This window comes from Oncorhynchus nerka, linkage group LG23 (genome assembly GCF_034236695.1).
Source record: "Oncorhynchus nerka isolate Pitt River linkage group LG23, Oner_Uvic_2.0, whole genome shotgun sequence".
NCBI lineage: Eukaryota > Metazoa > Chordata > Actinopteri > Salmoniformes > Salmonidae > Oncorhynchus > Oncorhynchus nerka.
The window spans coordinates 11,977,132-11,991,495 of record NC_088418.1 but is presented as its reverse complement, the minus strand read 5'-3'; the positions used below and the strand labels follow the sequence as shown (position 1 = coordinate 11,991,495).

General features: G+C 43.5%; 1 protein-coding gene across 3 annotated transcripts in view; it reads right to left on the bottom strand.

Moving 5' to 3' along the window:
• Window positions 1-11,259: 11,259 nt before the first annotated feature.
• LOC115126693 (SAP30-binding protein-like) overlaps window positions 11,260-14,364 on the bottom strand; it is a 30,015-nt gene continuing 26,910 nt past the window's right edge. For 2 of the 3 annotated variants that reach the window (XM_065007858.1, XM_065007859.1), the window contains exon 10: window positions 11,260-12,595. In XM_065007858.1, coding sequence (XP_064863930.1) covers window positions 12,417-12,595 — 179 coding nt within the window. In that variant the 3' untranslated portion in view covers window positions 11,260-12,416. The remainder of the gene's footprint in view (window positions 12,596-14,364) is intronic. The other variant, XM_065007860.1, reaches the window with a different exon arrangement.

Genomic DNA, 14,364 nt, shown 5'->3' with positions numbered 1-14,364 from the left:
AAACACTGTTGGGCTACTGGAGGACTGGAGTTATAACACTGTTGGGGGTACTGGAGGACTGGAGTTATAACACTGTTGGGGGTACTAGAGGACTGGAGTTATAAACACTGCTGGGGGTACTAGAGGACTGGAGTTATAACACTGTTGGGGGTACTAGAGGACTGGAGTTATAACACTGTTGGGGGTACTAGAGGACTAGAGTTATAACACTGTTGGGGGTACTAGAGGACTGGAGTTATAACACTGTTGGGGGTACTAGAGGACTGGAGTTATAACACTGTTGGGGGTACTAGAGGACTGGAGGTATAACACTGTTGGGGGTACTAGAGGACTGGAGTTATAAACACTGTTGGGCTACTGGAGGACTGGAGTTATAAACAATGTTGGGCTACTGGAGGACTGGAGTTATAACACTGTTGGGGGTACTGGAGGACTGGAGTTATAAACACTGTTGGGCTACTGGAGGACTGGAGTTATAACACTGTTGGGGGTACTGGAGGACTGGAGTTATAACACTGTTGGGGGTACTAGAGGACTGGAGTTATAAACACTGCTGGGGGTACTAGAGGACTGGAGTTATAACACTGTTGGGGGTACTAGAGGACTGGAGTTATAACACTGTTGGGGGTACTAGAGGACTAGAGTTATAACACTGTTGGGGGTACTAGAGGACTGGAGTTATAAACACTGTTGGGGGTACTGGAGGACTGGAGTTATAAACACTGTTGGGGGTACTAGAGGACTGGAGTTATAACACTGTTGGGGGTACTGGAGGACTGGAGTCATAACACTGTTGGGGGTACTGGAGGACTGGAGTTATAAACACTGTTGGGGGTACTAGAGGACTGGAGTTATAACACTGTTGGGGGTACTAGAGGACTGGAGTTATAACACTGTTGGGGGTACTCTCTGGGGTTAACCCCCTCTCTGGGGTTAAACCCCTCTCTGGGGTTAACCCTCTCTCTGGGGTTAAACCTCTCTCTGGGGTTAACCCCAACCCCTTCTCTCTGGGGTTAAAGCTCTCTCTGGGGTTAACCCTCTCTCTGGGGTTAACCCATTCTGACCAGGGTGTGCGTTTTACACTTGACAAGGGTTTGTGTGTATTAAAGAAGAGTTGCATGCACTTTACCACAGAGTGGAATACAGTACATGTAAATATGACACTGTGGAATACAGTACATGTAAATATGACACTGGAATACAGTATATGTAAATATGACACTGGAATACAGTATATGTAAATATGACACTGTGGAATACAGTATATGTAAATATGACACTGTGGAATACAGTATATGTAAATATGACACTGGAATACAGTATATGTAAATATGACACTGGAATACAGTATATGTAAATATGACACTGTGGAATACAGTACATGTAAATATGACACTGTGGAATACAGTACGTGTAAATATGACACTGTGGAATACAGTATGTGTAAATATGACACTGGAATACAGTACATGTAAATATGACACTGGAATACAGTATATGTAAATATGACACTGGAATACAGTATATGTAAATATGACACTGGAATACAGTACATGTAAATATGACACTGGAATACAGTATATGTAAATATGACACTGGAATACAGTATATGTAAATATGACACTGTGGAATACAGTATATGTAAATATGACACTGTGGAATACAGTACATGTAAATATGACACTGTGGAATACAGTACATGTAAATATGACACTGTGGAATACCATACATGTAAATATGACACTGTGGAATACAGTACATGTAAATATGACACTGGAATACAGTATATGTAAATATGACACTGGAATACAGTATATGTAAATATGACACTGGAATACAGTATATGTAAATATGACACTGTGGAATACAGTACATGTAAATATGACACTGTGGAATACAGTACATGTAAATATGACACTGTGGAATACAGTATATGTAAATATGACACTGGAATACAGTACATGTAAATATGACACTGGAATACAGTACATGTAAATATGACACTGTGGAATACAGTACATGTAAATATGACACTGTGGAATACAGTACATGTAAATATGACACTGTGGAATACAGTACATGTAAATATGACACTGTGGAATACAGTATATGTAAATATGACACTGGAATACAGTATATGTAAATATGACACTGGAATACAGTATATGTAAATATGACACTGTGGAATACAGTACATGTAAATATGACACTGGAATACAGTATATGTAAATATGACACTGTGGAATACAGTATATGTAAATATGACACTGGAATACAGTATATGTAAATATGACACTGGAATACAGTATATGTAAATATGACACTGGAATACAGTATATGTAAATATGACACTGGAATACAGTACATGTAAATATGACACTGGAATACAGTACATGTAAATATGACACTGGAATACAGTATATGTAAATATGACACTGGAATACAGTATATGTAAATATGACACTGGAATACAGTACATGTAAATATGACACTGGAATACAGTATATGTAAATATGACACTGGAATACAGTATATGTAAATATGACACTGTGGAATACAGTATATGTAAATATGACACTGTGGAATACAGTACATGTAAATATGACACTGTGGAATACAGTACATGTAAATATGACACTGTGGAATACCATACATGTAAATATGACACTGTGGAATACAGTACATGTAAATATGACACTGGAATACAGTATATGTAAATATGACACTGGAATACAGTATATGTAAATATGACACTGGAATACAGTATATGTAAATATGACACTGTGGAATACAGTACATGTAAATATGACACTGTGGAATACAGTACATGTAAATATGACACTGTGGAATACAGTATATGTAAATATGACACTGGAATACAGTACATGTAAATATGACACTGGAATACAGTACATGTAAATATGACACTGTGGAATACAGTACATGTAAATATGACACTGTGGAATACAGTACATGTAAATATGACACTGTGGAATACAGTATATGTAAATATGACACTGGAATACAGTATATGTAAATATGACACTGGAATACAGTATATGTAAATATGACACTGGAATACAGTATATGTAAATATGACACTGTGGAATACAGTACATGTAAATATGACACTGGAATACAGTATATGTAAATATGACACTGTGGAATACAGTATATGTAAATATGACACTGGAATACAGTATATGTAAATATGACACTGGAATACAGTATATGTAAATATGACACTGGAATACAGTACATGTAAATATGACACTGGAATACAGTATATGTAAATATGACACTGGAATACAGTATATGTAAATATGACACTGTGGAATACAGTATATGTAAATATGACACTGGAATACAGTATATGTAAATATGACACTGGAATACAGTATATGTAAATATGACACTGGAATACAGTACATGTAAATATGACACTGTGGAATACAGTATATGTAAATATGACACTGGAATACAGTATATGTAAATATGACACTGGAATACAGTACATGTAAATATGACACTGTGGAATACAGTATATGTAAATATGACACTGGAATACAGTATATGTAAATATGACACTGGAATACAGTATATGTAAATATGACACTGGAATACAGTACATGTAAATATGACATTGTGGGGAATACAGTATATGTAAATATGACACTGGAATACAGTACATGTAAATATGACATTGGAATACAGTACATGTAAATATGACATTGTGGGGAATACAGTATATGTAAATATGACACTGGAATACAGTACATGTAAATATGACATTGTGGGGAATACATTATATGTAAATATGACCACAATATATTGTATTACCATCAGCTCTATTGAAAAGAGCTACATACATGAACTCTGCATCTGTTACTGTTCACCTTGGAGGGGATATGACCTCTGCCCCGACCAGACCAGCTGTTAAAGGTTACACAACTCCTGTGGCTCGATCTGCTCTTACTGGAGAAACCCACTGTCCAGTGTCCACACACAGCCCAGGAGACCCAGGTCAAGACTAAGGCAGTATATCTATGGGATCTTAAGACTCAGGAGACCGAGACTCTCTGGTCCACAGAGGACTGAACACAGGTCAAACAGGCTTATTCAGCAACCAGAGAGAACAGGAGCTCAACAGTACCTCAAAACTCATGTTCCTGCTCGTACTGTATCCAGACCATTGACTGGCATACGATGACTCAGATGTGATAAAATAGCCTTCTCCTCCCCAACTGACTGTTTGGAAAGGGCATCATTTAAACAGAACACAATCCTACCGATATAAACCACATTTGGGACTGACAATGGTTTAGTTATCTCCAGAGGAATAGACATGTTGCAAAACACCCTCCCCCTCCCTCCCTTCCCTGGTTTTTGCCAATGTTGCCAATCCAAACATCACTTTGCCTTGGTTCTTGATTGAGGGAGAGGCAGGGAGTTCTAGGGTGTTGCTTGCATCTAACTTTTGTTTTGCCGCAAAAGGTTCTACTGTCGACAACAGTATGAGAGGCAGGCGTACTTAACCTTGAACATTACCAGTAAAACATTCACACAAAAAGTATTTACTACAATCCAGTACACCGACTACTTTCAGGTGTTGTACGAACCATCTTGACATGAAGATTAGACCGACTATCACAATGCACCGGACAGAAACGTAGGAGACCAAATGGAGGCCTGTTGTATAGAAACAGAGGAGACCTACTAGAGGCCTGTTGTATAGAAACAGAGGAGACCTACTAGAGGCCTGTTGTATAGAAACAGAGGAGACCTACTAGAGGCCTGTTGTATAGAAACAGAGGAGACCTACTAGAGGCCTGTTATATAGAAACAGCGGAGACCTACTAGAGGCCTGTTATATAGAAACAGCAGAGACCTACTAGAGGCCTGTTGTATAGAAACAGCGGAGACCTACTAGAGGCCTGTTATATAGAAACAGAGGAGACCTACTAGAGGCCTGTTGTATAGAAACAGAGGAGACCTACTAGAGGCCTGTTATATAGAAACAGAGGAGACCTACTAGAGGCCTGTTATATAGAAACAGGAGACCTACTAGAGGCCTGTTATATAGAAACAGCGGAGACCTACTAGAGGCCTGTTGTATAGAAACAGGAGACCTACTAGAGGCCTGTTGTATAGAAACAGAGGAGACCTACTAGAGGCCTGTTGTATAGAAACAGAGGAGACCTACTAGAGGCCTGTTGTATAGAAACAGAGGAGACCTACTAGAGGCCTGTTATATAGAAACAGAGGAGACCTACTAGAGGCCTGTTATATAGAAACAGAGGAGACCTACTAGAGGCATGTTGTATAGAAACAGCGGAGACCTACTAGAGGCCTGTTATATAGAAACTACTAGAGGCCTGTTGTATAGGAGACCTACTAGAGGCCTGTTATATAGAAACAGAGACCTACAAGAGGCCTGTTATATAGAAACAGAGGAGACCTACTAGAGGCCTGTTGTATAGAAACAGAGGAGACCTACTAGAGGCCTGTTGTATAGAAACAGAGGAGACCTACTAGAGGCCTGTTATATAGAAACAGAGGAGACCTACTAGAGGCCTGTTGTATATATAGAAACAGGAGACCTACTAGAGGCCTGTTATATATAGAAACAGCGGAGACCTAGGCATGTTGTATAGACCTACTAGAGGCCTGTTGTATAGAAACAGGAGACCTACTAGAGGCCTGTTGTATAGAAACAGAGGAGACCTACTAGAGGCCTGTTGTATAGAAACAGAGGAGACCTACTAGAGGCCTGTTGTATAGAAACAGAGGAGACCTACTAGAGGCCTGTTATATAGAAACAGAGGAGACCTACTAGAGGCCTGTTGTATAGAAACAGAGGAGACCTACTAGAGGCATGTTGTATAGAAACAGCGGAGACCTACTAGAGGCCTGTTATATAGAAACAGCGGAGACCTACTAGAGGCCTGTTATATAGAAACAGAGACCTACAAGAGGCCTGTTATATAGAAACAGAGGAGACCTACTAGAGGCCTGTTGTATAGAAACAGAGGAGACCTACTAGAGGCCTGTTGTATAGAAACAGAGGAGACCTACTAGAGGCCTGTTGTATAGAAACAGAGGAGACCTACTAGAGGCCTGTTGTACAGGGCCACATGGCAAGACATTCAAGCCAATCTGACTTAACAAAGAATTTGATATAGGGATGTTGGTATAGTTACAGTCAGCCAGGCAACCTAACCCAACGACCTGTAACCTCTAAAGAGTTTTAAACAACTCTATAAAAGCATGCGACGTTGAATGCCAAACAAACATCACAAAGCAATACGTTTTAATATATACACTAATTGTATCTCAGTTCTCAGAGAGATTCCTAACCAACACACGTGCTTTGGAGCTGGTTCTAAACGCTATGTGACACCCGTGTTCTGACAGTCCAGGTTGTTGAAATGACCGCTGCGTCTGGTACTCCCACTGGCAACCATTTAGACTGACCAATGACTGGGGCGATGCATAGCTGCGGGAAGGTGTTGCAATATTTTTCCCCCAACGCTGAAAATAGTTGTGGAATATAGAAATAAATCAAATCAAATGTATTTGTCACATACACATACTTATTACCCCAATATTTGTATTTCTACTTTGCACATTCTTCCATTGCAAATCTACCATTCCAGTGTTTTACTTGCTATATTCTATTTACTTTGCCACCATGGCCTTTTTTTTGCCTTTACCTCCCTTATCTCACCTCACTTGCTCACATTGTATATAGACTTGTTTCTACTGTATTATTGACTGTATGTTTGTTTTATTCCATGTGTAACTCTGTGTTGTTGTTTGTGTCGAACTGCTTTGCTTTATCTTGGCCAGGTCGCAATTGTAAATGAGAACTTGTTCTGAACTGGCCTTACCTGGTTAAATAAAGGTGTTCTCAACTTGCCTACCTGGTTAAATAAAGGTGTTCTCAACTTGCCTACCTGGTTAAATAAAGGTTTAAAAAAATAAAATTAAAATAAATACTTGCTTGATATGTTTTCCAGTTTCTTTAAATATTTTCAAAGGCAACTTATTGTCTAGGTGAAAAATAAAATGGTCTATTCATTCATTTTCCATTTTAGTAGACACTCTTATCCAGAGCAACTTAGTGGTGAGTGGAGACATTTTCAGACTGGTCCCCAGTGGGAATCGAACTCAAAACCCTAGCATTGCAAGCACCGTGCTCAACCAACTGAGCCACATCACCATTTGATGTCTCAATGTACTCAATTACTTGTATTGGTCATTGTTTATCTCCATGGTGAGAGAAAGTCTACAGGTACAAACCTATATGACCAGCCTTTGTACAATACAGTCGTGTACATTTACATGAAGTGGTTTGTAAGGATGGTAAATTAATACTGCACAAAAAAAGTGGTTGTTTTCCATGTTATTTGATCACGAAAACGATTTAATTTGATGTGGATGTGTTGTGTCTTTGTCCATAACTTTGCACCTTTTTGGTGTGAATGTTTGAGGACAGGGTTTTGTTCTTCCTAGATTAGGTCAACACAAGGTAGGTAGTTCGTTGCCGACGGTAGGTGGTAGTTCGTTGCCGACGGTAGGTGGTAGTTCGTTGCCGACGGTAGGTGGTAGCCTCCCGGATACTCGTGAAGTTGACAGGCTTCAGCGACATTTAGCCAAAGATATTTCACTAAATCCAGTCAAAATGTCAGTGCATACAAAATGTACAAGTTTTGACTTTTTGGACATTTTCCCCAACCGATTCTTCCCAAATTCAACTCGCGCGCTTTGTTCAACACAGTGTCCAGTGCCAAACTCGGATTTCCATGATAAAAGAGACCGTTCTGTATAGTCTTTGTGCAGCTCTTTTTTTCTATAACACGGGTACAAACACAGCCGATGAGACATATGGCCTGTTTCCCAGGGGAGTGGGATACCAATTCATGAAGACATAGCCCAGGCTACATAAGTGCTTGGTGTTTCAGAACATTTTGTCCAAATATGTTAGACTTCAGTAAACTAACCTAAAATTAATTCAGGCTATCTAGCTTTAAAAATAAAAAAGAATATCAAACTTTCACCAAGGATAATGTTTTAGACAACTGGACTTCTTATTCACCGAGTACATGGAGTCGACCCTGTGTCAGTGTACCAGATGGAAGGTCTGTTGTGTTGAGGAAAAGGTTTATGCCTGTTCAGCACTTTAATAGCTGTACACTGGGTGTGTCTCTGACTCACCTGGGTGCAGAAACACACACACACACACACACACACGATTCCAAGGACAGGCCCAGATCAGCCAAAATAGTTTGTGCGAGTGTGTACTGGGTAGGGCTGCTATGCTGAAGCTACAGATGAAATGCAGCCGGCAGGCATGTATCTCAGCACACTGCCATGAAAACAGAACTTAACCAAACAACACAGGGAGAGAAAGAGACCCCCCCCACCCCCACACAAACAGTACTGACATAACAGGGAGAGGGGGACAGAAAGAGAAAAGTAGTTGAAACCGATTTTGCCCAAGCAGAATAACGATGTACTACATGCTGAACCTCACACACTGTTTCTAGTTCTCCACTCATCTGGTTTTAGAGTTCAGGAGTATCTCAGGGAGCTGGGTCAGCGGTGGGATGATATCCAGGAGAGCATGTCGGTGGTGAGATGGGGTGGTATCCAGGAGAGCATGTCGGTGGTGGGATGGGGTGGTATCCAGGAGAGCATGTCGGTGGTGGGATGGGGTGGTATCCAGGAGAGCATGTCGGTGGTGGGATGGGGTGGTATCCAGGAGAGCATGTCGGTGGTGGCATGGGGTGGTATCCAGGAGAGCATGTCGGTGGTGGGATTGGGGTGGTATCCAGGAGAGCATGTCGGTGGTGGGATGGGGTGGTATCCAGGAGAGCATGTCGGTGGTGGGATGGGGTGGTATCCAGGAGAGCATGTCGGTGGTGGGGTGGTATCCAGGAGAGCATGTCGGTGGTGGGGTGGTATCTAGGAGAGCATGTCGGTGGTGGGATGGGGTGGTATCCAGGAGAGCATGTCGGTGGTGGGATGGGGTGGTATCCAGGAGAGCATGTCGGTGGTGGGATGGGGTGGTATCCAGGAGAGCATGTCGGTGGTGGGATGGGGTGGTATCCAGGAGAGCATGTCGGTGGTGGGATGGGATGGTATCCAGGAGAGCATGTCGGTGGTGGGATGGGGTGGTATCCAGGAGAGCATGTCGGTGGTGGGATTGGGGTGGTATCCAGGAGAGCATGTCGGTGGTGGGGTGGTATCTAGGAGAGCATGTCGGTGGTGGGATGGGGTGGTGGGATGGGGTGGTCCAGGGGATGGGGTGGTATCCAGGAGAGCATGTGGTGGTGGGGTGGTATCCAGGAGAGCATGTCGGTGGTGGGATGGGGTGGTATGAGATGGGGTGGTATCCAGGAGAGCATGTCGGTGGTGGGATGGGGTGGTATCCAGGAGAGCATGTCGGTGGTGGGGTGGTATCCAGGAGAGCATGTCGGTGGTGAGATGGGGTGGTATCCAGGAGAGCATGTCGGTGGTGGGGTGGTATCCAGGAGAGCATGTCTGTGGTGAGATGGGGTGGTATCCAGGAGAGCATGTCGGTGGTGAGATGGGGTGGTATCCAGGAGAGCATGTCGGTGGTGAGATGGGGTGGTATCCAGGAGAGCATGTCGGTGGTGAGATGGGGTGGTATCCAGGAGAGCATGTCGGTGGTGATGTCGGTGGTGGGATGGGGTGGTATCCAGGAGAGCATGTCGGTGGTGGGATGGGGTGGTATCCAGGAGAGCATCGGTGGTGAGATGGGATGATATCCAGGAGAGCATGTCGGTGGTGGGATGGGGTGGTATCCAGGAGAGCATGTCGGTGGTGGGATGGGGTGGTATCCAGGAGAGCATGTCGGTGGTGGGATGGGGTGGTATCCAGGAGAGCATGTCGGTGGTGGGATGGGGTGGTATCCAGGAGAGCATGTCGGTGGTGGGATGGGGTGGTATCCAGGAGAGCATGTCGGTGGTGAGATGGGGTGGTATCCAGGAGAGCATGTCGGTGGTGGGATGGGGTGGTATCCAGGAGAGCATGTCGGTGGTGGGATGGGGTGGTATCCAGGAGAGCATGTCGGTGGTGGGATGGGGTGGTATCCAGGAGAGCATGTCGGTGGTGAGATGGGGTGGTATCCAGGAGAGCATGTCGGTGGCTCTGAACCACAGCTGACAGACAGACGTCTGATGTTCTGAGCGGACATTCCCGAGACGGAGAAATATCTGGGTGTTGGGCCCCATTGCATCTAACAAGCTGAAAAACACAAGAACCCCCAGTCTATATTCACATTAAATAAAATGTTTGTTCAATTACAATGTCTCGAGATTTGTCTGAAAATGCCATGACAGGGAACCTTGGACGTGTCCTCATTCTCTTTCATGTCTTCCTTTCCTTAATCCCCACGGATAGGTTAAAGGTATGGATGGGTTACCACCACATAGGCTTTTGATCTTTACAAAAAACACAAAAAAAAAAACTTAAGCCCTCTTCACTCATCAAAAGACAAACCAGCCACTTGTGACAACTTCAATACACGGATAAAGGATACGGTTAAGGCTCACTACAGGCTTACAAGTACTCACATCTAATGGTGATCTGGGGGATCTGTGGAGGGTAGGCTGATCCTAGATCTGTGCCTTAGTGCAACTTTAACTGAAACGGTACGTACTCTAGTGAACGACTCCTCTGAACTATGACCTCGGCCCGCTGTGCTTCACTGCGGAATGAGGCGGTGTTTTATCGTTTCTGCTGGATGGAACGCAGATGGAGAGATAGAGGGATACAAGACAGGGAAGAAGAGAAAGATGGGTGTAAATCACAACATGCACCTGGACACATACCTAGTGGCCAGAGAGAGAGAGAAGGGTGGAAAGGAGAGGAAAAGGCCAGTTCACTTTTTATAGTTTATTTCATTTTTGTTTATCCATTTCACTTGCTTTGGCGATGTAAACATGTGTTTCCCATGACAACAAAGCCCCTTAAATTGAACTGAGTGAGATTGATTGAGTGAGTGAGAGCGAGAGGAGACAGGAATTCCTCCAGACAGATTCAGGCCAGTGGCTGAAGTCAATAGTACTGGAACACAAAACAATCCCTTCATTTCTGGACAGAACTTTCAAAATATTTATCCAGAGAACAGTATGAAAATAAATATGATTAAAAAAAATACTATTATCTTAGATTATGCATGAAAGACAGATGCTATTGAAGCCAAGACAAGTGTACAAGAACGGACGCCGATTGAAAAGGCAGTATGACGTTTGTTTTATTGATCATACCATCATCAGCAGCAATATATATGTACATTTGTATAAAAAGGATTCCTCCTAAGCTCTTCCAATAGGCCATTTAAAATCAAATGAAATGAGGCAAAGAACATTGATGCAAATATCCATAGTCTGAGTATTCCTCTTTCATCTTCACTAGACCACATTCCAGTACATGGTCAAAACACAGCCCAGATATAATACAAATATATACGTTACCATAACAGGTGGGTAAGAAACCACTTTACTGGAGGATGGGAAGCGAGAGACTAACTCTTCGAGTTTCAGACATGAGACTAGTAACTTACGCCATAACTAGGTTACTTCCTAGGTAGGATGGTTTCCCAATGGACAATCTTTAAGCTAACATCTAAACCCAGTTTCTTGCTGACAAACACAAAACAGATCAATGCATAACTTCAACAGAGTGCTGACTGGAGAGCTGGATGAAAGAGGAATCTCAAATTGATATAAATAAATCTCAAGTCAGGATGGAGTCCATTGACCATATCCTGTAGATCAAACATCCCAGAAACAGAAGGAGAGATGCAGAAGTCTTGTATGGCTGATGATGAATATAGAAATGTTCTATATTGTCGGGAAGACATTCTCTCTGAAACAATACAGTCACACAGGACCATACACCCCAACACACTTCTCTCGCTAACACACGTTCTCATCCATCCATCCTCTCTTCTATCCTCTCATCCATTCTCTCTTATATCCTCTCATCCATCCATCCTCTCTTCTATCCTCTCATCCATCCATCCTCTTCTATCCTCTCATCCATCCATCCATCCTCTCTTCTATCCTCTCATCCATCCATCCATCCAGCCATCCTCTCTTCTATCCTCTCATCCATCCATCCTATCTTCTATCCTCTCATTCATCCATCCATCCATCCTCTCATCCATCCATCCTCTCTTCTATCCTTTCATCCATCTATCCTCTCATCCATCCATCCATCCTCTTCTATCCTCTCATCCATACATCCTCTCTTCTATCCTCATCCTCTCATCCATCCATCCTCTCTTCTATCCTCTCATCCATCCATCCTCTCTTCTATCCTCTCATCCATCCATCCTCTCTTCTATCCTCTCATCCATCCAAAAACACACACTTCCTCCCTGTTCACTGCTTGGCTTTCTTCAGGATGGTGCCTACGGCAGAGATTACAGTGGTCTTGGTTCCGCTGGCGGTGGTCGTCACGGAGACAACCGCTGGCAGGGTTGCCGTGGTAGTGAGCAGGGCGGGCTGGGCCAGGGTCACGGGCACCGCAGAGTCCCACTTACTCTTCCTCTTCTGAGCTTCTGGTGAGGGAGGGAGAGAGAGGACTGGTGAGAAAGAGAGGATAGGGAGAACGAGAGAGAGAGAGGAAACGGGAGAGAGCGGGAAGAAACGGGATGAAACGGGAGAGAGCGGGAGGAAACGGGAGAGAGCGGGAACGGGCGGAAACGGGAGAGAGCGGGAACGGGAGAGAGCGGGAACGGGAGAGAGCGGAAACGGGAGAGAGCGGAAACGGGAGAGAGCGGAAACGGGAGAGAGCGGGGGAAACGGGAGGAGCGGAGGAAACGGGAGAGAGCGGGAGGAAACGGGAGAGAGCGGGAGGAAACGGGAGAGAGCGGGAGGAAACAGGAGAGAGCGGGAACGGGCGGAAACGGAGTGGGAGAGAGAGCGGGACAGAGAGAGAGCGGGAGAGCGAGAAGAGAGCGAGAGAGCGGGTAGAGAGCGGGAGAGAGATAGAAAGGGAGAGACTCAGGGGGTATGCTGTGGTGTTGATAGTATCCTAAATGAAATGATAAAATATATAGTCCAGCAATTCCAATTGGCAATACTTAAACTCATCCTTAGCCCTTATTCCCCAATATTTGGAACCAAAGACTGATCACTCCTCTCTCCCTGATCACATCCTCGCTCTCTCGCATTCTCAGAGCCTGGTTCCTGTCTAGGTTTCTTCCTAGGGAGTTTTTTCTAGCCACCGTGCTTCTACACCTGCATTGCTTGCTGTTTGCGGTTTTAGGCTGGGTTTCTGTACAGCACTTTGAGATATCAACTGATGTAAGGGATTTATAACTAAATTTGATTTGGCCTAAACATCAGCGCCACAGGTAACTTCCACAAAGCTGTGAACGATCTGAGAGACGAGGCAAGAAGGGCCTTCAATGCCATCAAAAGGAACATAACATTCAACATACCAATTAGGATCGGGCTAAAAATACTTGAATCAGTTATGGAACCCATTGCCCTTCATGGTTGTGAGGTCTGGGGTCCGCTCACCAACCAAGAACTCACAAAATGGGGCAAACAACAAATTGAGACTCTGCATGCAAAATTATGCAAAAATATTTTCCATGTACAAAGTAAAACACCAAATAATGCAAACAGAGCAGAATTAGGCCGATACCCGCTAATGATCAAAATCCAGAAAAGAGCCGTTAAATGCTAAAACCAACTAAAAAGAAGCGATTCCCAAACCTTCCATAACAAAGCCATCACCTACAGAGAGATTAACCTGGAGAAGAGTCCCCTAAGCAAGCTGGTCCTGGGGCTCTGTTCACAAACACAAACAGACCCCACAGAGCAACAATTAGACCAAACCAAATCATGAGAAAACAAAAAGATAATTACTTGACACATTGGAAAGAATTTACAAAAAAAACAGATCAAACTAGAATGCTATTTGGCCCTAAACAGAGAGGACACGGTGGCAGAATACCTGACCACTGTGACTGACCCAAACTTAAGGAAAGCTATGACTATGTACAGACAGTGAGCATAGCCTTGCTATTGAGAAAGGCCACCGAAGGAAGACCTGGCTCTCAAGAGAAGACAGGCTATGTGCACACTGCCTACAAAATGAGGTGGAAACTGAGCTGCACTTTCTAACCTCCTGACAAATGTATGACCATATTAGAGAGACATATTTGCCTCAGATTCCACAGACCCACAAAGAATTTGAAAACAAATACAATTTTGATAAACTCCCATATCTACTGGGTGAAATTCCACAGTGTGACATCACTGCAGCAAGATGTGTGACCTGTTGCCACGAGAAAAGGGAACCAGTGAAGAACAAACA